The following is a 21,503-nucleotide window of genomic DNA, read 5'->3' as shown; positions in this document are numbered from 1 at the left end:
CTGCAAAACGCAGCCTGTGAGAGAACAGAAACCTCTTCATTCAACATGTCTTAACTCAGCGCTGTTGACAGAGAAGCAGGAGTCTTTGCTAAGCAGGAAAAGCCTTCACTAATCCAGAGAAATAATTCTAGTTTGTTCATTTGAAAATGGTATGTTGGCCTATATGGTAACAGACATCATCATTGCTTCGCATGGTTGTTGTTCAGGTGTGTCACTTAAATTCAGGAAAATAGCTTCCCCTTACTGTATTGATGATAACATGATTGAGCTATTGATTAAAATATTATGATACGTGAAGTTAACATATTGAATATGTCCTTTTACAGCATTCATTAGTGAAACATCTTTTTATGCAGTCCTTGAATCCACTTAAAAAAAAACAAGTGCACTTCAGCCCCTATCTAAGGCAGACTCTCTTAAACTTTTCCGGCCCATGAGCCAAATTTAATCATCCGAGTCTCACCCTGGGACCCGGGCTCATTAAAATGCACTGGTAAACTTGTCATGTCACCAGAATCAGGTCGTCTCTCAGCTCCTGGTTTAAGAACGCTCTGTGTTAAGACTCTACTCTACGTCTCTACTGTCTCCTGCTAAAATCCCTGCGAGTTCAGCCGGAGTTCACTCCACCTTCAGATTTTTTAAGTTGTAGCCTATGGCCTGCGGAGCCCAGTCACCCTCTGCATCAATAATGCAGAGACCACAGCCTGCTAACATCTCAGCCTTTGGCGAGAGGTCTGCTCAACAACACAGCGCTGAGACAAAGCCAGGGTGAAGACGTCTCAGACGAACACCATGAGAACAAGAGTCCGAGCTATTTTAGGCGCACACACACACACACGGATGGAGACACACTCTGCAGCTGTTGTACACACTCTCAGATAAGCACACACAGATGAATGGATAAGTGTGCAGTATGTACACACACATGCAGAGACAATTAGGTGTGTATGACTCATGTTAACAGCCTCTGTGGCCAGTCTATTGAATTACCACACGAGAACAGAGCAGCACTGAGTACAGCATTCCTCTGGAAGGGTATCCACCTCACACACACCCTGCTGTAACTCATCTCATCAAACAACTGAGAAACGGCTCCACTGTCAGAACACAAAATATCTGAAATTATTCAGGAACTGAGGACGACGCTCGTTTTCCCCACTGAGCAAGATGTTATTGTTGAAACTCTACTTTTTTTTAGTTTTCAATGAGATTCATTGTCTGCGGTGCTACACATAAAAGAGCATGTAAATCTGTAATTTGAGTCAAATGAAAAAACCTAAGAAGTGGAGGTTTTCAGGGAAACGGCATCAATGTGAAAAGTGTGCGTGTGTGTGCGTGTGCGTGTGCGTGTGCGTCTCTCCAGTCTTTTCTCCCATGCAGGGACTTAACTGAATTATTAAATCGCTACTTAGGCTTTGTGGTTAAATGAAGCAATGCAAACAAGGACGGGCTTTATTAAAAACACTCTAGCAGTAAGTGAGTTTAACAAAACTGTTTAAATGTCCTCTGTGAAACTTGCTTTAAGAGTAAAACAATATCAAATTGCTGTCTCCAGCACTTTTTGGTTGTTTCAAGGGCTTCTTAACTACTTAATCAAATACTTAATACTGCAATTTGTGGACCGCTCCTAATCAGTGTGGGAACTGTGGAGCCATTAGCCAAATGCTGGGAGTTTCTCTTCTCTGAAGCTTGAGGGCTGTGGGTTGCCAAGGAAGAGAAAGGCAAGATAAATGAGGAGAGGGGGAATGACTCCTGGTGGAAAAAGAGCTGTGTTTTATTCATGATAACCATCGTAAAGACGGCAAAGCATCAGCAAACATGTCTTCCGTCATGAATGATGCAGTCCCCCCTCACCAAATATTACCAAAGGTGCCGCCTCTTTTTGACCTATAACTGTACCATGTGCATCAGTCAGTGGGATTTGAAAACCCAGAACAAGATGAGATGTATCATTTACTTGTGTCTAAATCCAATTATTGTATCTGAGATACTGCATGTGATACATGTCAAAACAAACAATGCAGCTCCCCCCACGGGCCAGTCAGAGTACTACTGGAAACGATCAAATATATACAGTAGGTGAGATGAATTAATCCCAATGAGACCTACAGTAACACGACAACATGTGCGACCGAGAGAAACAACTAGGGCAGAGTGACTGTCGCAGGATACTTTTTGTACTGATTTTAGAATGCTGAGGCCAGTAGGAAGTTGTGGTTGAGTATTCGATAGAAAACCCACTAAATGGCTTTAATGGCTAAATGGCTGGAACCTTCTCTGTTCCAGCATGACTGTGCCCCAGTGCACAAAGCAAGGTCCATAAAGGCACGGTGGGATGAGTATGGTGTGGAAGAACTTGACTGGCCTGCACAGAGCTCTGACCTCAACCCCACTGAACCTTTGGGATGAACTAGAACAGAGAATGCGAGCCAGGCCCTCTCGTGCAACATCAGTGTCTGACCTCACTGATGCTCTTCTCGATGAAGAGGCAAACATTCCCACAGACACACTCCAACATGTTGTACAAAGCCAGAAGAGTTGAAAGCTGTTACTGCTGCAAAGGACCAACTTCATATTAATGCTTGTGAATTTGGAATGGGATTTCATACAAGCTCCTGTAGGTGTAATTTGGAGGTGGCCCAATACTTTTGTCCATATAGTGTATGTGCTCATGCATTTCTTGAAACTATGTCATTCAGCATAAAAAAGCATAAGAAAATCAAGTTAAGAAACCTTTGTCTACTACAGTGGTTCTCAACCTTTTTTGGGCCAGCGCCCCCCTATCCATTATCCAGGTCCCTTACCGCCCCCCATCAAATAAAATGTACGCTTCCTTTTTGTCTCCCCTGAATTTTAATGTTGATTATTATGCTGTTTGTATTATTCTAATTATTATATTACAATAATTAGAATATTTATAATTATTATTATTAGGCGGCTATATTATGTTATTATAAAAACTCAAATTCTCTGAGATTGAAGTTACATAATACAATTTCTAAATAATAATAAATATTATATTATTAAACAAATGTTTTGTTGTTTTTACCTTCAATTGCCCAAATACACCATGCACCCAGGGAGCAAACAAAGGCATTTTATTAAGAAGATTCAAACTTTAATCTGTGCCATAGACTGCAGGCAATCAGAGACGGGTCAGACATTCAAACTGTAACCGGTGTTAAACACAGCAGCCTCAGAAATGTGAAACAATCTGCACTCTCGATACATGGAATCGCAGTTTCGGGCTTCCTGTGGAATCACAATGCATGCTGGTGTGGCGGGCCTAGAAAAGTGAGCACCAACTCTACAAGGGCCGCCATATTGGATTTCTTCTCTGCGTGTTTACATTGTATTTGGCTAGTTTTTAGTGTGTAATTTATGGGATTTATCTAGTTATGGGATTGTGTGGTGAATGGATGTTCAAACAGTGGGAGAAAGCTAAATAAATGGGCAGAATCTCATTGTGAGCTTCACGATTGCACTCGTTTGATGAAAAATTGCGACTGCAAGCCCCCGTTCAAACTATGTCCTTGGGAGCCCAAGAAATCTTCACGGATTTGCAGTGAGCATTTCATGCAACCAACAAATGAATTCCCTGATCCTGAACTCGACCTGGGGTATGTGTCAAACCCCAAATCATCAAAAAGGAAAGCGCCTATTATATATATATATAATAATAATTAACAAACACAAGTTAGGTATATATTTATAATAGCTTACCCTGCAACACAACTGCAATAAGCACTTATGATATCGCCAGTTTTCTTGACTGCGCAGATCCATGCCGAATGTGGCATATGGGAAACTTTCATTGAATGAGTACATTTTGCTCAGAATCTGCGAGAGGATTGAAATATATTTGTTTCAACAAGCCAGAGTCAAACAGTCTAAATGCTTTGCCTTCTTTGTATTCATTCAAAGTTCGTTTATGAAACTCGACATTGTTCCCTGGGTGGTCAGACATTAAAAATAATGTTATATCGCTGAGGTATATCGGCGGCCAAGAAGTCATGCTGTTATTTTCATTGACCAAGCCATTCTGCAATGTCAAGGGATCAGGCACTGAAACGCCACTCGGCATAACCAAAAGCTTAGTCTTTTCCCATTTCTGTGATTGAAAGTCTTTCGTTAGCTGTTGGTTGCTCCTCAATGCCCATCTCTGATGCAGCAAACACCCTGGCAATAAGCTCGGGTTTTGTTCCTGAAACCTTTAAATTCCGCTTGCAACAAAATACTTTCAAAGCTTCTTACAACACGCTTGAAGAATAAGCTAAATACAATGTAAACACGTAGAGAAGAAATCCAATATGGTGGCCCTTGTAGAGTTGGTGCTCACTTTTCTAAGCCCGCCACACCAGCATGCATTGCGATTCCACCGGAATTCCATGTATAAACGAGCACAAAGGAACAAGTCTGGTTTATTTTATTAAATAAACCAAACGCTTATGTTATTTATCTAATTTATGTGCACGTTTCCGTGTTTACGGCGTTGCTTTGCGCATTCACATTCTCTCCGTTTCGCGAACAAACGAGAGAGGAGAGGAGAGAACTACAAAGTGCAAAAAAGTCAAAAATCCAACACATTAATTATAAATGGAGCGACCTCGACTCCAACGTTCATAAACTCAGGCGAAAATATCCACGTTTTTTAACACACAGCCTAAATCAGCAGCAGCGATGCTGGTGTTAGCTCTGCTGGTGTTAGCTCTGCTGTTTGCTCTGGTGTTAGCTCTGCTGAAGTTAGCTCTGCTGGTGTTAGCTCTGCTGGTGTTAGCTCTGCAGGTGTTAGCTCTGCTGGTGTTAGCTCTGCAGATGTTAGCTCTGCTGATGTTAGCTCTGCTGGTGTTAGCTCTGCTGATGTTAGCTCTGCTGATGTTAGCTCTGCAGGTGTTAGCTCTGCTATAACGTTAGCTCTGCAGGTGTTAGCTCTGCTATAACGTTAGCTCTGCTGATGTTAGCTCTGCAGGTGTTAGCTCTGCTATAACGTTAGCTCTGCAGGTGTTAGCTCTGCTATAACGTTAGCTCTGCAGGTGTTAGCTCTGCTATAACGTTAGCTCTGCTGATGTTAGCTCTACTGATGTTAGCTCTGCTGATGTTAGCTCTGCTGATGTTAGCTCTGCTACTATGAGCAGCCAGAGTGCAGCTTGTCTGCTGCTGGTCCATGTCCCGACCAGAGTGTTAGTGTTTTAACATTAATTCCGATTAGTTTTATTCATGATGTATCCTTGGAATAACATTAATGCTTTCGAGCAGTGGTGGCTGAGGGGGACGGCGCTTGTTTTTGTTTTTCAAGCAGCACTTTATCGCTCAGCAAAATAAAAATAAAAGTCTAAAAACACACAATGTTAACTTTAATCAAATGCACTCGACTCGTCCTTTCAGCTCGTGCAGTTTGGCATGTTTCGTGCTGTAATGCAGCTCGACAGCCTTTTTCATGACCGCAAGCACGTCCACACAAACACTGGCCTTTTACTTCCACAAAGAAATAATCGTTCTTCCATTTCTCCTGGAACATTCCGCATCCACCTTTCTCTTTTTTACTCTCGCCATGCTGCGTTCACTGATGTCAATGACCGTCTCGTTTAATATTGAAGTTTTTGACATGACGTGACCATGTGATGACACGTTCTGCTCGTGTTGTGTTCAAGGACCCTGACCTTGGCCAGGAAAAACAGTCAGTCGCGGGCTATATTCTATATCTGACTAGATTTGGATACATTTTTTTGGAGTAGATTTTTTTGCATATGTTTATGAATTTCCTCGCGGGCCGTACACACAAACGCCCCCCAAAGACACGTGAACTCCCCCCTTTCTAAAATATTGCTTCCAGCGCCCCCCTGACGTCCTCTGAACGCCCCCTGGGGGGCAAAGACGCCCCCATTGAGAACCCCTGGTCTACTAGAACCAAAACGACTGATTAGTCGACTAACTGACTAAGAGGAGGCAGCCCTACTACACTCCACATCTTATTTAGTCACATAACTTGTTGGTGTAATTATAAGCCTACTATTTCTACAAGGTCTAAAAGGCTTAAATGTAGCAAACAAATGTACAACCCATGAAAGCTAAACAGGATTGCTGCATCAAACATGCTGCAGTCCTGAACACCTGAACAGGAGTATCTGTGAGGAGCTGATGTGTGTTCAGTGAATGAGTGAGATTACCTTCCACACAGGATACAAACCTCAATGCTGTGACTTCTGCAGGGCATCACAGAACAATATACCATGTTTTGGCAAATAAGTTCTTTGATCAACTTATCAGTGCCAACAGGGGTTCAAAATAAAACCACAGCTTTTCTCAGAGGGTTTCACGCAGCTCTTTGATCTGCCATTTGACTAACACAACATTTCTGGATGTATTCAGTCAGAACTCAGCGAGCTGCCCAAGAAGAAATGTTAAAAATAGTGAAATTGGAATAGAAATGTTAAGAATGTTTTCCTTTCTTGGGCCAAAATGTGAAAATCTTGCTTGTAGTGCTTTTCAAAGGATATGCTGCAAACATAGATTTTATTTTTAAGGATTGCCAAATGACTTAAAAGAAATGTGTGGTATCAAGATGTAGTAGAGAAGATTAAACTCAGAAAACTGAGCTAGTAGCAGAAATATAATGAACCTTTCTTGATTAATTACAGCAGCATGAACAATCAATTGTGAATGATTATGTAAAGAAAACAGCTCCAGGGAGCAAAAGTTGAAGAGACTCAGAATGAGATGCATTTGGTTTGTCCCTCTACACAACAGGCTCCAGCTCTTCACTGTTTTGCTTCTACACTCACTTTTACATTATTTCCACTCTGTAGCGTTACATACATGCCAATTACGGCAGGCACACAATAACAGACAGTGTATGTGTACATACAAAGACACACACACGCCCATGAGCACAACCCAGACAAAGATACACACACACACACACCCATGAGCACAACCCAGACAAAGACACACACACACACACACACACACACACACACACACACACACACACACTCTAGTGCAGGCTGGCACTCGTTTTAGCCCGTCTTGCGCCTTTTGCTCCACCAACACAATACTGTCGCATTTTGGAGTGTCACATGAGCTCGGAGACAGACAAGGCTGCATTATCAACTACTGGCTGGAGCTCAGGTCCTGCATGTGTGTGTGTGTGAGCTGGAGTTCAGTGCTCAGACTGGAGTGTGTGTGTGTGTGAGAAGTAGTGAGGGTTCAGGTTAAGGCTGAGCCGTCAGTGGCAGACAAGCCCCGTCAAGTCTCCCTCCTCTGTCTAACACACATTCGGCCTCTCGCCTCGGGAGGTGAGAAGCTGCTAATTGGCAAAGGGTGAAACACACACACACACACACACACACACACACACACACACACACACATGGATGGACTGACAGTCAGTTACAGTCTCACACACACAGACTTGAACAAGAGGCAGACAAAAACACAAACAGACAGATGGACACAGACGTCTGGCTCTGAGAAGGAGTTATACAGTGAGCTGTGTGAAGCGTGCGCACACACACACACACGAACACACGAACACATTACTGTAGCTAATAATACATGCAGTCTGCTCGCTGACTTTCTCCTTAACTTCCCCACTTAGTTATGTGTTCATGACTTGTGTTTTATTCACTTGTATATTAATAGACTCTACCTTTGCAGTTTAGCCTGCGCACAGAGCTGCCCTTAAAAAGTGAAAGCTCGCCCTCTGTGTGTTCTTTGGGTTAAGTAAAGGTTGCATTAAACAGTTCCTGAGTTGCCCATGAAATCTGCTCTATGGATACAGTTTTTATAAGATTTATAAATACACAGAATTCCAATGGACAATGTCTTCTAATTACTAGTGTCTATATGTAGTTTACATTTATCTTGCATTGCATTGTTGCATCCTGTACTTTAAGACTTGAAATTAACTGTTGTCATTTCAGGTCCATATTGTCATGGTGAAGAAGTATATATATATATATATATATATATATATATATATATTATTGGAGCGTTTGAACATCTAAAGTACTGTAGCAACTGAGCAAACATCTGCTGATGAAGACCATGTGATACGGTCAAGTTCAAGATGATACGAACATGTCGTGTTATCATTTTACAAATCTCTGTTGTGCTAATTAATGATTAAGGGCCAATCTTAATCATACATTTATCAAATTGAGGTACTTGATTCACACGTGTGAACAGTTGTGGTAATCTGTGTGCATGCTGCAACATAAATCAAACATCTGCTCACATCTGTGAAGATAAACCACAACTCAGCTTCTTGCTAAGTATTAAAGGTGCGCTGTGTGCACATGGCAATCCACTGTGCTTCTGTTCTTGGCGCTTTACTGCCTCCTACTGTCCGTGGAATATCGTGAAACTGGCGGCAGGAATGTGTGTTGTTAAAACGAGGACCCACTCATCAAAACATTTCAGAAATAATGTAGAGAAAAGGTTCAACATATAGACGATTGGCACTAAAAATCAGTATTATCCTTCAAGTCTTAAACAGTATGACACCCTGACATGTTGGCAATATTTACCTTAACATCTACACGCATCATCATCCACAGGCGTCCTTTTATTGAACCCAGCTTTACCTGCAGCAGCAGCAGCAGCAGCAGCTCGACAGAGGAAACAGCTGAGAGAAGCAAACAGCTACCTACACAACTGTACTGCCACAGCCAATAGCTCTGACACAAGCATCCAAACTCCAAGAAGCTCTGGATGAGTTGTGTCACAACTGTGTAAAGTATGTAGGCCCACATGAGAAAGAATGTGTACATGAGACAGAAAGGGAGGAAAGCTGAGAGAGAATGCATGTGGGTCCAACGATACAACGCTTGGAGAACTCATCTATAGGTGCCTGACTGAAACCTTCAGGACAAGTAGAAGCATGGTAGGCAAGGAGGGGGCTAATGTACAGACAACCAGCCTGGCAAGAAACACAACACTTTAGCATGCACGTGAATTCCCCAACTAGACCCACACAGAAAACACCCCTAATCAAATGAATGTAAACCAATGAGTGGGCTGGCACACAGTGGACAGTCAGTCAGAGAGACCAGTGCTGTGCCATTGTTCAGTGTCACATATAGATTCATGTTCATGTGTTAGAAAAATCAGTAAGTGAAATGTGGATTGTAAAATTCATCTTTGCAAATCTCTGCAAGAGAAGGAGAATTTGGTTTGTTGTTGCAAAAGGATGCAGATGTTGATGTGATTCAGAAGTTACACATGACTTGCAACAGACATGACCAGGGTCTCTCTCTCTCACTCTCACTCTCTCTTTCACTCTCAAAGTACCAACTCATCTCAGATGGAGGTACTTTCGTACAAAAAAACACCAGGTAGCCCCTGGCCTAAAACATGAGTGACAGCTCAGTGTTAGATTTATAATCTAGCCTCCCAGCTAGCTTGTTCATCAACTCAAAACAGGGCAATACAGCTGAAAACAACCCCAGACAGACAGAAAAAAACATACTTCTGTCTGTCTCTTTTCAGGGTAATACATGTTGTAGTTGAGTCGCAGGTCACGGTCAGTGGGAGATGCAGCGTTACCCGACAGAGACAGAGCGGTCTGGTGCTGTGGCCCCGATGAATGGATGGGAGACAGGACTAGCCTGCATGCTGCTAACTGAGCGGTGTTAGCTTAGCTCTGCTGTCTGGCGCAGCTTGGAAGGCAGCCCCAACTCTAAACAGCAACTTCAACCGTCTGACCCAAAGTCAGACCCACATCGGACAGCCTGGCTAACGTTAGCCACACCAGCTAGCATAACCAGAACATTCCTCCAGCCACCTACGACTACAGCATTATGCATAAAAAAATGCAACAAATGTACAGAAATAACTGAGAAAATGTCGCAGGCTTCCTACCTGTAAATGCAGTCGCTAACGTGCTAAGTCGCCGTGTCTGCGTGCTTAAAGTCTGGGATGTTGTGTGTGTTGCTAGACGTCAAGTCCAACTGCACTACAGTGGTTTCCAGTCTGGGGAGCAAAATAAAGCTCAGCTGCTGTACTGTACAGTACATGCTGCCGACAGCCGCGAGGAGGATGAAGCTTTGGCGACACATGCAGGACCTGTTCCTTATAGCAGCCGACCGGGCTACAAGTGTGGCCGTTCAGCTTCAGGTCATAGGATCACATAACAGCATCCCCAGTGTTGGGAGCCTTGCTGAAGAACATCTTAAAAGCAGATTAGCTTCTCATTTCTTCAAAATAACTTTAGCAAGGCAGATGTTATAGCAGTAAGTAAACTTTATCTCTATAGTTCATAAAATCATAAAATGCAAGAAATTCATAGAAAATAAAACAGAAATGGAGCATAAAACTATTGTAGTAAAAATTATAAAAATGCACACATGATCCCCTTTTGTCTGAAGCCTGGACTGTTGAACTTCTGAAGGCTGCCGAATACAAAGTTAACAGTAAATCAGAGCAAGACAACATAGTAATCCATTTAAATTAATTATACATTTTTATTTAATTGTGTTCAGGCTTTGATTTTGGATGGACGTCATGAAAGACAGTACAGGCGCAATGTCACCTTCATCTTTAATATCATCAGCAAGTATATACACTGCATGGTATCAAAAGCTGATTTAATCCCGTTTTATCCTCATCTTTTTATTCAGTTTTAATGTGTCTAAATGTTTACTATAGTATTATTCTCTGTACACAGGACACTGATGATAAAGCAAAGAAAATAAAAAACACCAGAGCCCAATCAGAGATAGGAAGGGAAATAAACAGAAAGCTACGAGTCTACCATAGTTCTTTCATAAATATTGTTTTTTCTTTAATAACGTCAACTTAAAAGACAGCCAAGCTATGTATCACAAAACTTTATTCAAAATGTGTACATACAATATATTACATTATATACTATTTAAAGCATGTGCAAATTGTAAATCAAAATGTGAGGAAGTTGTCAGGGCGTGTTGAGTGCAGCCTGTGACAATATACTGCCTTCTAATATACTGACATTAAAATGTGCCCTACTGGCAGGAAAATAATGCTCAACTCTAGTGTTTTTAATTTCCAAAGGGTTGTCACAATGTGTGGCATCTAAAAGGTTAACGACACATCCTTGATGAAGTTTACATAGATTTCCCCATGCCATTCCAGTTCCAAAAACGAGTATGATGTGAATCCAATACCCTCAAGCAAATTTGGCCATTTGCCCCAGAGCTAAAAAAAAGAAATTGGAGGTAATTTTCTCTGACTGGAACGGTGATTAACACCGTTTTGTCATGGTAACCATACTAAGCAGGCCTGGCAAGCTGCCGAACAAAACCCCCACCAGAGGAAACTCTTTTAGCATGTAATAACAATCATTAACTACCCTAATGTTGCTGTGAGCTGCACTGATCATGACTAAATTAAATACATCTGGACTGTTTGGAACAAGTCTTGGAGGTTGCTGGGAAGTCAACACATGGTGCTGACAAAGGATGTGCAGGTGGGCTCCACATGATGAGAGGCATTTCCAAAGAAACCACACCAAAACAGAAGAGTAGCAACATTATGAAATGTAGATACACCTACATTTGAAAATGTGTGATTTTTATAAATAAGAATCCATAAATCTGCTGTAGTCTTGTTACAATCACGAGTTACCAGAAATTACTTTATCAGGTTCGAGACCCAACAGCCAGGCCCCTTTTTTGAGATGTTTACTGTTCAACATGGCAACAAAAAACATCTACGGTTTGGCTTTAAAAAAGAAATCAAATCAAAAACATTCCCCACAGCCATGTTACCAAATAAGAGACAAAAGGAATTACTGTGTGACAAACTCCAAGTACTTCTTAATGCATCCCAACTGGTACTGTCTGACAGGGGCCATGGCAAAAACAATGCTGCCTCGGGGATAAGGCAAATACCAGATCCAGAGAGAAGTGGCAAAAATCATTAGCTCTGTGAAATGTCAGAAGGGTGCAGACTAACTGTGAGGCAGTCAGACTAAATCATTCAGCCTCAGGCTCAAACAGGCACAATCATTTTTCATGGGCCAGCTGAGGACACCTGTGCCACATCCAGAGGCCGACGGGCCTGTGTTGGCAGCAGAGTCTCAGTCATCTCCAGTTAATATCTCTAAAAATATCTCTAGAGCATCCCCAAATATGATAATGGGAAGAATTTGAGTCTATGGTTGCTTTTATTTGATCCTTAGCATTGTGCAAGTTTCCTTTTCCTCTGTTTTCCTCTCGTCTGTCCCATGATGAATAGTACAGGGAAGAGCATCCACCCAAAGCCAGCCAGCCAGCATGAGGAGGTGGCGTAGGATGGTAGATTTAAGGCACTGCCTCACCGGTCAGCTGAATAACAAGACTTCCACTTGTTTCTGACTGGATGAGCAGCAAGCCAGCGTGTCTGCCTGCAGTACTGGGCTTGAACTGGACGGGTAGCTTCAGATAGTGCTGTGATCTAATGGGTGGGAAAGAAGAACAGTTAAATGATAGATAGTAGAAGATTATTCCAATTTGAAATGTTCAGCATGGATACATCACACGTGCACCAGCACAAATGTACATGCATGTTCACATAAATCTAAAATCAAGTATTTAGGATTGCACTTTATGAATCAGGACATAAAAATAACCTTTAAAAACACTTTATTCAAAAAGTTAAATATTTTAACTCCAATCCATGTGCACACAAGATGTTACGGCATAATAAATAGACAATAAATGGGTCAGCATGTGATGGTAATGAGAGAACACGAGAAGAGCCACAGCATGCTGGGGTCACCACAAGACTACCACAAGTCCACACACAGCAGTGCTCACAACACACGTACTGTAGGGCTGGGCCGGGTTCAGGTTGCGGCAACATCAGAGATGAGAAAGTCATGACATGCAGTGATATGTCTGACAATGCTTCATTCTTGTAGAGGAAGTAAATTAAGTGTTTTCCCCCCGTACCACTGTTGCATTGTTTTTCCCATTTAAACAATACAAAGCACATGTTGTGGATTCTCATTCTGAACGCAGTCCCACGGCACAGCTGGTACCTGTGGCCAGGCACCCCCTCCCATAGGCTTTACTTGGGGGTAACATCAGCACTCTCCGTGTGTACCGTATATAGAAACATCATCCTCCAGGTCCCAACATCTCACAGGACCTCCAACAGTGAGCAGTCGCAATGGGAAAACAACATTACACAGACTCCAAGTTTATATCACAGAGCATGAGTTGTGTTCACTATTCCTGACTAAATATTAATGCCTAGCTACTTTGTTGCATGAGAGAATCTATGCAGAACCGTCTCTAACTAAAACCCTACATTGGAAGCACATTAACAAGTAAAGAAAAGAGTCAGACATTAATTATAAAGAGATTATAAACCTCTGATTCCCAATGTTTCACCCAGCTACTATCAACAGTGCAGAATAGACAGTTTGTGTCAGGAATAATGGGCAGTGGACTCACCTCAGAGAATATTTGGAATGCTTGATGTGGAAAGGCTCCATAGGGTTTACAAATGTCAGCTGCAAGTCAATTAGAGAAGCCACACATCAAATATTAAATCCATGCAAAACACAATGACTATTGTTAGGAGTTATTACATTTATCATTCAGTACAAATAAGCGAGACAGTCATGCAATTTGTATCAGCAATATGGAATAACAGTGTACACATTGTACACCAGTATCAGCACTGTTACTGTGACTTGCTGCCTCTTTTCAATACACTGAACCTCTATGTCCAAATTGACAAGATCTCATCTTATATTTATATTAGATAGAAAACACCTTTTATAGAGCCCCTTGCCTTAAAGCAAGGAAACAGTTTATCTGGAATAGATAGTGCTGCATATGTTTTTACTGCATTTCAGTTTCTGCTGCAGTAAGTGACAAAGTAAACATTTCCCCTCCTGAAATCTCTTTCAGAATAGGACATGCCTCACCTCATGTGTGTCGGATGAGTTATTGCGGATGTTGACCTTCAGAGTGCTGGATTCACCCACCCGTGTGGCTGAGAAGGTGTAAAGATCCTGTGGAGAATACACACCTCTCCGCAAAGCCTCCTCCTGACTGAGAATTATAAATCATGCATTTGAACTGAAAGCATTCTCATCAGCACCTCAAGATGAGAAACGTACTCAAAAGCATAATTTACTTTACATTAAACTCAGTCATTACAGTACATTTTAAATATCAAAACATAAATAAATGACTTGTAATGAGTACTGGAATCATTTATCATCATGAAGGCTGAGCTAACCAGTATGCAACACATTGTATAACCATCAGTTTCTTTCATGCATTATGAGAAAAGAAAAGAGCTCCGGTTGAATAATCAAAAATATTACGTCCTATGTCTTTTCCATTACCTTGATGGAAAATGTCATGAGGTCAAGGAAAGATGTGAAGGAGAAATTATAGGGACTTAGGAAAAGACAAGTGTGATGCTAAGAGAATCAAACTGCCCTTGGACAACGGCAGAGAGATTATTCTTTTTAGTAACTTTATTAATAACGCATATAAAATGTGTAGGCTACAGTGACACACTAGATGCTGAATAATTCATGTCAGGATTCATGTCCAAGACAGAATTACACCTCCTACGAAGGATTTTCTTAATTTATCTATAGTGTACAATTAAACAGTGACGGCCGATGTTACCGACGGTACTGATGGTCCGTCATTTTAATGTTTCTGCTGCAAGGAATTGTGGGACAGCATTATCTCCTTTCCTTTCGAAAAGGATGGTTCAGTGTATCCTTTGCTAAAGGCGATAAGAAAGGAAACATTGAAGCTCCCTTCCAATAGCATTTAGAGCAGTGGTTCCCAACTGGTGGGTTACAGTCAAAGAGTGGGACCATTCTGAATGGACCGGAAGTGAGTCACCGAGTCAGGTCTAAATATAACAAATATTTTAAAACTTTTATTTTGAAGCACAGGTAATTTCCATAATAGAGCTTTTATTTTGAAGTGTAGTTTCCTGCTGTAGAGATTTTTTTGCGGACCGGCTACTTTACACAGAATACACACACCATAATCCTTAATATTATTATTAGTGTATTAATTGGCCTATTAACATGCTTTGCCTTTGCAGCACTTTTATGTTGTCACTTTGCTGGATTCATTGCCTTTATTTTACTTAGTTTTAAGTAATTGCACCTTCAATATGTTTTATTTCATTGAGTTTTAAGCTCCACATTTTGTGAAATATAATTTAATGTGTAGTTATTTTATGCGTGGACCTTGAACTAATGACTCAGGAGAAAACTGGATCCTGAGACTGGACCATTTGGGAACCACTGATTTAGAAGATTCGACCAGCGTATATCATGGCTGCCACTCAGTTAGGAACCTTCCTCGGCAATAAAAGACTGTTCGACCGTAGCCCAGGTCTCACCTGGTTTTGCCGGCTGATACATCAGCTCTCTTCCTGGTCTTGACTGTGGCCTCTGTCTTCACCAGAGAGCAGTCTCCCTGCTGTGGTCCTTCCACTGGTCCAGACTTTACTCCCTTTAGACACAGACAAAACTTTAGGCTAGCAAGTGCAAAAAAAAAAAACATGCCAGCTGCCATCTCCAAACTAAAACTAAATGTTAACAAAACACAATTGAGGAAAAATATCCTCTAACCTCTTTCAAGTACATCATGCACATTTGCACACATGTGACTGTTACTGATTGAGAGACACATCACTACTAAATCTTCAACGTACCATATGCAGCCATGATAAAACTAAACGTCATCCATATTTAGTTCCACATCAGACTGTGAGGTACATATCGAAATCAAAGTCTTGCAAACCACAGTTACAGATTAGCATTTAACACCACTGCAGGGTTTGGCACTTTAACACTGCATGTAAGAAATAAGCCAACAGCAACAAAAGCCCTAACATCCTGGCCACTTAACCTACTTATGTGTAGTCATCTATCTGACATCCCACTTGCTGTGCATGTGTGCTCTTAAGTTAACTGGCTCTGTCATAACACTTCACATTAAAGCGGCACACACACAAGCCTGCAGGCTCATCTCAGCAGGGTGGCTCTTCTTACCATCTCACAACCCACTTTTCTCATTTGTAAATTCTGTCACTAACACTACAAAGCCATAGTAAAAAAACAAAAACGGATTAAGGTAATAACGACAAATTCTAATGTTTTACAGTGAATATTTCCAGTCAGTTTGGTTTGAGAGTCAAACAAGTTAGGTAGTGAGTTTTCTAGTCTTCGCAATCACTCAAAGCGCTTTACAACACAACGCCATTCATACACATGCATTCCTTGGTTTTTACATTTCAAAACTGCTTCAGAAAAACAGTCTTTTTTTTTAGAAAGGAAAAATTGGAAACATTTCTGTTTTGTGTTTTTGTTTTAAAACCAAAACGGACAAACTGAAGATAAGAGAAAAAAGGCAGTAGTTTGTCTTCACAGCTTGGGTTGAGACATGGCAATATTCTGCTGTGCTGAGATGATCTTGTGATAAGTATGCATACAGTAAGAAGGATTATAAATGCTGTACAGAAGGAACAGTGAGTCAGACCCTCAGAAGGTGGACTTCTTCTGTTATTCCAATTCGGTTTTGAAAGGGAAAACCCAAAGAACGAACGATACACGGATTCAGAGACTACCATACAAAGATGGCACCTGCCCATCAGGAGATATACGCTCACACTCACGGGAGCAATTTGCGGTCAATGATGATACAATAACAAAACTCAGAATCATAGTGACTCCTGAGCTAATAAGTTGTGGTATGTTAGCAACATACATCAACATAAAAAGAAAAATGAACTTCAAAGAAAGCAGATGAAGCCAGTACATTTTTAACAGAGTGGTTTTGATAACAACAACAAGCAAAATTAAACCTCTAACATAAAAAAATAAATATCATCTATTCCAAAGTCCTTTACTACAGGAGCACATTTACTCTATGTAATACGGCGCTTCAATCCAAAAGAAAGAGTCCTCACAGTGCCACAGAGTTGGAAGCGGATTCTGGTTTTCTGCTGGGGCTCAGACACAGGATGGCACTCCAAGTCCCAGAACTGGGCATAGTCCCCTCTGTCCCTGGGCAGGAACGTAATAGGCACCTGAGATAGCGAGAGAAAATTTTGAGGAAATAGTCAGACTTAATTTAACCATATAAATGTTTGTTATACTGTTATGTTCTCAGAGGCCAACCTCTAGGAAAGTCAAATGTGTCAACTGCCTCATAACCAGCAATACGTTTTACTGCTGCGAGGTTTTCAAGTGGAATATTCACTAAGTATAGCTCTAGGATTACTAGCAAATAAAACCAATCAACAAACAAAATTCTCAAAAGAAACTAAAATCAAAGTTTTGAAATTTCCCACATTAACCAATTTTCTTTACATTTAAAGTATAGATTAGTTCAAAGGAACGGAAAGATAAGTGTAAAGTTTCACAGTAGAGCTCAGGTACAGAAGGAACCCGGTTTTGCTTGAGTTCTAGAGTTCGTTTCAAGTGTGGGATTTGCTTTTGGAATTTGTTGAGGTCAACTCTCAATATGAAGTCTAAAGAGCTGTCACTATCAGTGAAGCAAGACATCATTAGGCTGAACCATCAAAACAAACCCATCAGAGAAATAACAAAAACATTAGGTGTGGCCAAATCAACTGTTTGGTACATTCTTAAAAAGAAAGAACGCACTGGTGAGCTCAGCAACACCAAAAGATCTTGAAGACCATGAAACTGTGGTGGATGACAGAAGAATTCTTCTCCTTCACAACAGTTCAGATCAAGAACACTCCAGGAGGTACAGTCGGTGTATCTGTGTCAAAGTCAACAATCAAGAGAAGACTTCACCAGAGTAAATACAGAGGGAACAACATCCTATGGACAGATGAGACAAAGATCAACTTGTACCAGAATGATGGAAGAGAAGAGTATGGAGAAGGAAGGAACTGCTCATGATCCAAAGCACACCACCTCATCAGTGAAGCATGGTGGTGGTAGTGTTATGGCGTGGGCATGTATGGCTGCCAATGGAACTGGTTCTTGTATTTATTGATGATGTGACTGCTGACAAAAGCAGCAGGATGAACTCTGAAGTGTTTCGGGCAATATTATCTGCTCATATTCAGCCAAATGCTTCAGAACTCATTGGACGGCGCTTCACAGTGCAGATGGACAATGACCCAAAGCATACTGCGAAAGCAACCAAAGAGTTTGTTAAGGCAAAGAAGTGGAATGTTCTGCAATGGCCAAGTCAGTCACCTGACCTGAATCCAAGTGAGCATTTCACCTGCTGAAGACAAAACTGAAGGGAAACTGCCCAAAGAACAAGCAGGAAGTGAAGACAGCTGCAGTAGAGGCCTGGCAGAGCATCAGCAGGGACCAAACCCAGCGTCTGCTGATGTCTATGGACTCCAGACTTCAGGCTGTCATTGACTGCAAAGGATTCGCAACCAAATATTAAAAGTGACAATTTCATTTATGATTATGTTACTTTGTCCAATTACTTTTGGTCCCTTTTAAAAAGGGGATACCACGTAATACAATGTGTTGTAATTTCTCCACCATTCATCTGATTTGGATGTAAATACCCTCAAACTAAAGCTGAAAGTCTGCACTTGTTTAATTTCAAGTCCATTGTGGTCTTTGTACAGAGACAAAATGATGAACATTGTGTCAATGTCCAAATAGTTATGGACCTAACTGTATACTTAATAGGCTTCTTCTTGTGTGTTTTCTAGCCGACGCTTGGCTATTGTTTTATGCATTATTAACTCTTTGGTTGTTTTAACTGCATACTTTTCTAATGCAGTATACAATCAATCAACATTTTATTATGTAGCTTAATATCACAAATTGCCTCAGGGGGCTTTACAATCTGTAATGCATACCCCTCTGTCCGTAGACCCTTGCAGCAGACAAGGACAAACATGGAAGAAACCTCAGGCAGAGCGACGGCTCTCACAGGACAGACAGATGTCGTGTGTACAGAATGAACATCATAAGAGACGATTAGATTAGCTCTAAAAAGGGACCCTAACATTGGATTCCATACAGCTAGTTTCTGATTGTTAGGAAATGTTTGCTGTGTTGATGAACTTACTGAAGTCCTGTGTAAGTTATAGCAGGCGACTGTATACACTTCTATTTTAAATGGTGAATATTCATTGCATTATGAGATGGGTTGAATTGTTTTTATTGATAACTGAAAGTGTCATATGTCATGTTGATACTTTAGTTATAACAGTTCAGTGCATTTCAACTTATTGAACTTTGAACAAATATTTGCTACTTTTATTTAAGACTTGTGTAAGTTGTGGGTTGGTTATAGTAATGTAGGCTACTGAATACACTTTAAAATTCATAGTTTCATATGGAATGCTTTGCCTTGATGAAGATGTGCAAGAATGGTTTGCTATATTGATTAATAATAGCCTATTGAACTATCGATTGAAGGACAAATATTATGGCACTGAAAAGAAAATCCTTAGTACAAGTGTATTACACATATAAAACAACAACTACAACATGAAGCAGTTGGCCCCAAGATATCTTCACATTATCTAATTGGGCCTCCATTCAAAAAAGGTTTGGACACCCCTGTTGTAGGTGGAGCATGCGTTACTGTTGGTCAGTATCACAAGATTGTTTCCCAGTAATGCACAACATATTCAGTTAATCTTGTTCCATCCCTTCACAACAAATTGCTGTAATATTACAGACAACTCTAGTTGGATGCGATTGCTTACCTGCATCTTCTCATGGGCTCCCAGAGTGCCTGAAACCCCAGAGCATCTGAAAGCAGTGTAAGTGGCCCGGTAAACATCTCCAGTGTTGTCGACCCCCTGAGGAGAGAAAAGGGACCCGAGTCACTGCTTTCAATCAACGGCCAGTAACAAGACAAAATAAGATTAAACCTACAAAATAAAAGAAATGACCAAAGAGACATGAGAAAAGAGGAGGATTTAGCTAAACGTACAGTCAAACAAACTATATTCAAAAGAAATTGGAAATAAACTACCAAACATTTGATTCCTGAGGAGAACGGTTAACAAAATGAAGAAGTGAAAAGATGAAAGAGATAAGAAAAAAGCTAAAAGAAAAAAACGCACCTTGACATATGGAGGAGCGAATGATGACAGGTACCACCTCACTTCCACTTCCCCATTCTGCACCTCCAGCTGGGCCTCTGAAGTAGAGGAGCAACAGAGGGTTTAAGTCTCCCACAGGAATACATACTCAGTGTGCTGCCTAGAGAGTATGACTTAAAACAACATCAGTCTGAAGACAGAAAGTATTTCTCTTCATCAGGCTTCTACATTGTTGTTTTAAGGCTGAGACCACAATGTTCTGCTGTATTGTACAGCCCAAATGTAGGGGAAGAGAGAAACGTGTGATCTCTGGTCAGTCACCTCCCTACCTGATGTTTCCCCTGAGGGAGTGGTAGGGAACATGATGGTCTTGTTGCTGATCTCCACCAGGGCTTGAGGGGCCTGTGGGGTATGCCGGGGAAATGACTGCTTGGCAGTGAGCCTGGACACAGGCAGCACTGGAGTGGCAGCCTGAGGAGGCAGCGCTGACAGAGTCGTGTCTGTTGGGGCTGCGGACACATCCAGAGCCAGGTCCCCACGTATTTGGACCCTAATAAACTGAACCAATAGTGACAATGTACACATTTAGTGCTTAAGTTCTCACAGCACAATTCATGTATCAATTCAAGTATTTCATACCTTCTGCTGATTGTCACACTGGACATAAATCTGTCCACTCCATGGCAGCAGGGTAGATTTACTTGCTAGTGAGGGGTTGGGGCTGATCAAAATCTGTAGGTGGCACCTTGTTAAAGAAATGGGACACAAGTAGAATAAATAAAAAAACATAAACACGCAGACCTTAGCATTGGACCTTCTTCCTGTACTTGTTAATTTACTGAAGCTTTGGTGACATGTATTATAATCACCTACATGTTGTTGTAAGTGTAAATAAAACAAGAAAGAAACACTTGTGACATCCAGCAAAATACATGAGGTCTTATTCTAACCCAAAAGCCTCCACTTTACCATAGCCAATACATTTCTACTGAACAACAATGTGTATTCTTACTGAGGCTCGATAACTCCATGCTGAGGGGTGATGGTGAGGCAGTGAGCGGGCCAGGACAAATCAAAGCTCAGCTCTCTGGATGTTTTGTTCCGGATCTGAACATGACTGGTGGCGGCTGCACCATCTAAAAACAGCAAAAGCAAATGTATGGTGCTGGCTACTCATGAGATGTCATTGCAGTCATCCACCTTTGGTTTAGAGGAGATTACCTCAACAACCACACTCAAAATCTGTGGTGGAATTCAAAGCTAAGCTGATAAAAGTTTCACACAACACGCTTTTGAAATCTAATTTCTACTCACTGATGGTGGGAGCTGCAAGGACAAGTTGTTCGGGATGGATGGTCCATGACTCAGACTGCCTGTGTAATGGCTCTGAAGCCTGAGGGGGAAAAAAGACATTCTGCATTAAAAACAATAATTATATTTTATGTCAAATGCAGTGAAACAAATGTTTTCATCTCATCCAGTAG

The 21,503-nt window shown here is 41.2% G+C and overlaps 2 protein-coding genes across 3 annotated transcripts in view; both read right to left on the bottom strand.

Moving 5' to 3' along the window:
• ldlrad4b (low density lipoprotein receptor class A domain containing 4b) overlaps positions 1 to 10,028 on the bottom strand; it is a 212,055-nt gene extending 202,027 nt beyond the window's left edge. For both annotated transcript variants that reach the window (XM_029450880.1, XM_029450881.1), the window contains exon 1: positions 9,862 to 10,028. The gene's annotated coding sequence lies outside the window, so the exon portion shown is untranslated. The remainder of the gene's footprint in view (positions 1 to 9,861) is intronic.
• A 730-nt stretch (positions 10,029 to 10,758) lies between these two features.
• Positions 10,759 to 21,503, bottom strand: part of cep192 (centrosomal protein 192) — a 35,070-nt gene continuing 24,325 nt past the window's right edge. The window contains 11 exon segments of the mRNA XM_029451259.1: positions 10,759 to 12,414; positions 13,419 to 13,477; positions 13,898 to 14,024; positions 15,352 to 15,464; positions 16,924 to 17,043; positions 19,678 to 19,773; positions 20,041 to 20,117; positions 20,349 to 20,577; positions 20,659 to 20,764; positions 21,032 to 21,155; positions 21,334 to 21,412. Of these exon segments, the coding sequence (XP_029307119.1) occupies positions 12,282 to 12,414; positions 13,419 to 13,477; positions 13,898 to 14,024; positions 15,352 to 15,464; positions 16,924 to 17,043; positions 19,678 to 19,773; positions 20,041 to 20,117; positions 20,349 to 20,577; positions 20,659 to 20,764; positions 21,032 to 21,155; positions 21,334 to 21,412 (1,263 nt within the window). The 3' untranslated portion in view covers positions 10,759 to 12,281.

The sequence above is a fragment of the Cottoperca gobio genome, chromosome 16 (genome assembly GCF_900634415.1).
Source record: "Cottoperca gobio chromosome 16, fCotGob3.1, whole genome shotgun sequence".
NCBI classification, from domain to species: domain Eukaryota; kingdom Metazoa; phylum Chordata; class Actinopteri; order Perciformes; family Bovichtidae; genus Cottoperca; species Cottoperca gobio.
This window is presented reverse-complemented; position numbering and strand designations above follow the sequence as displayed.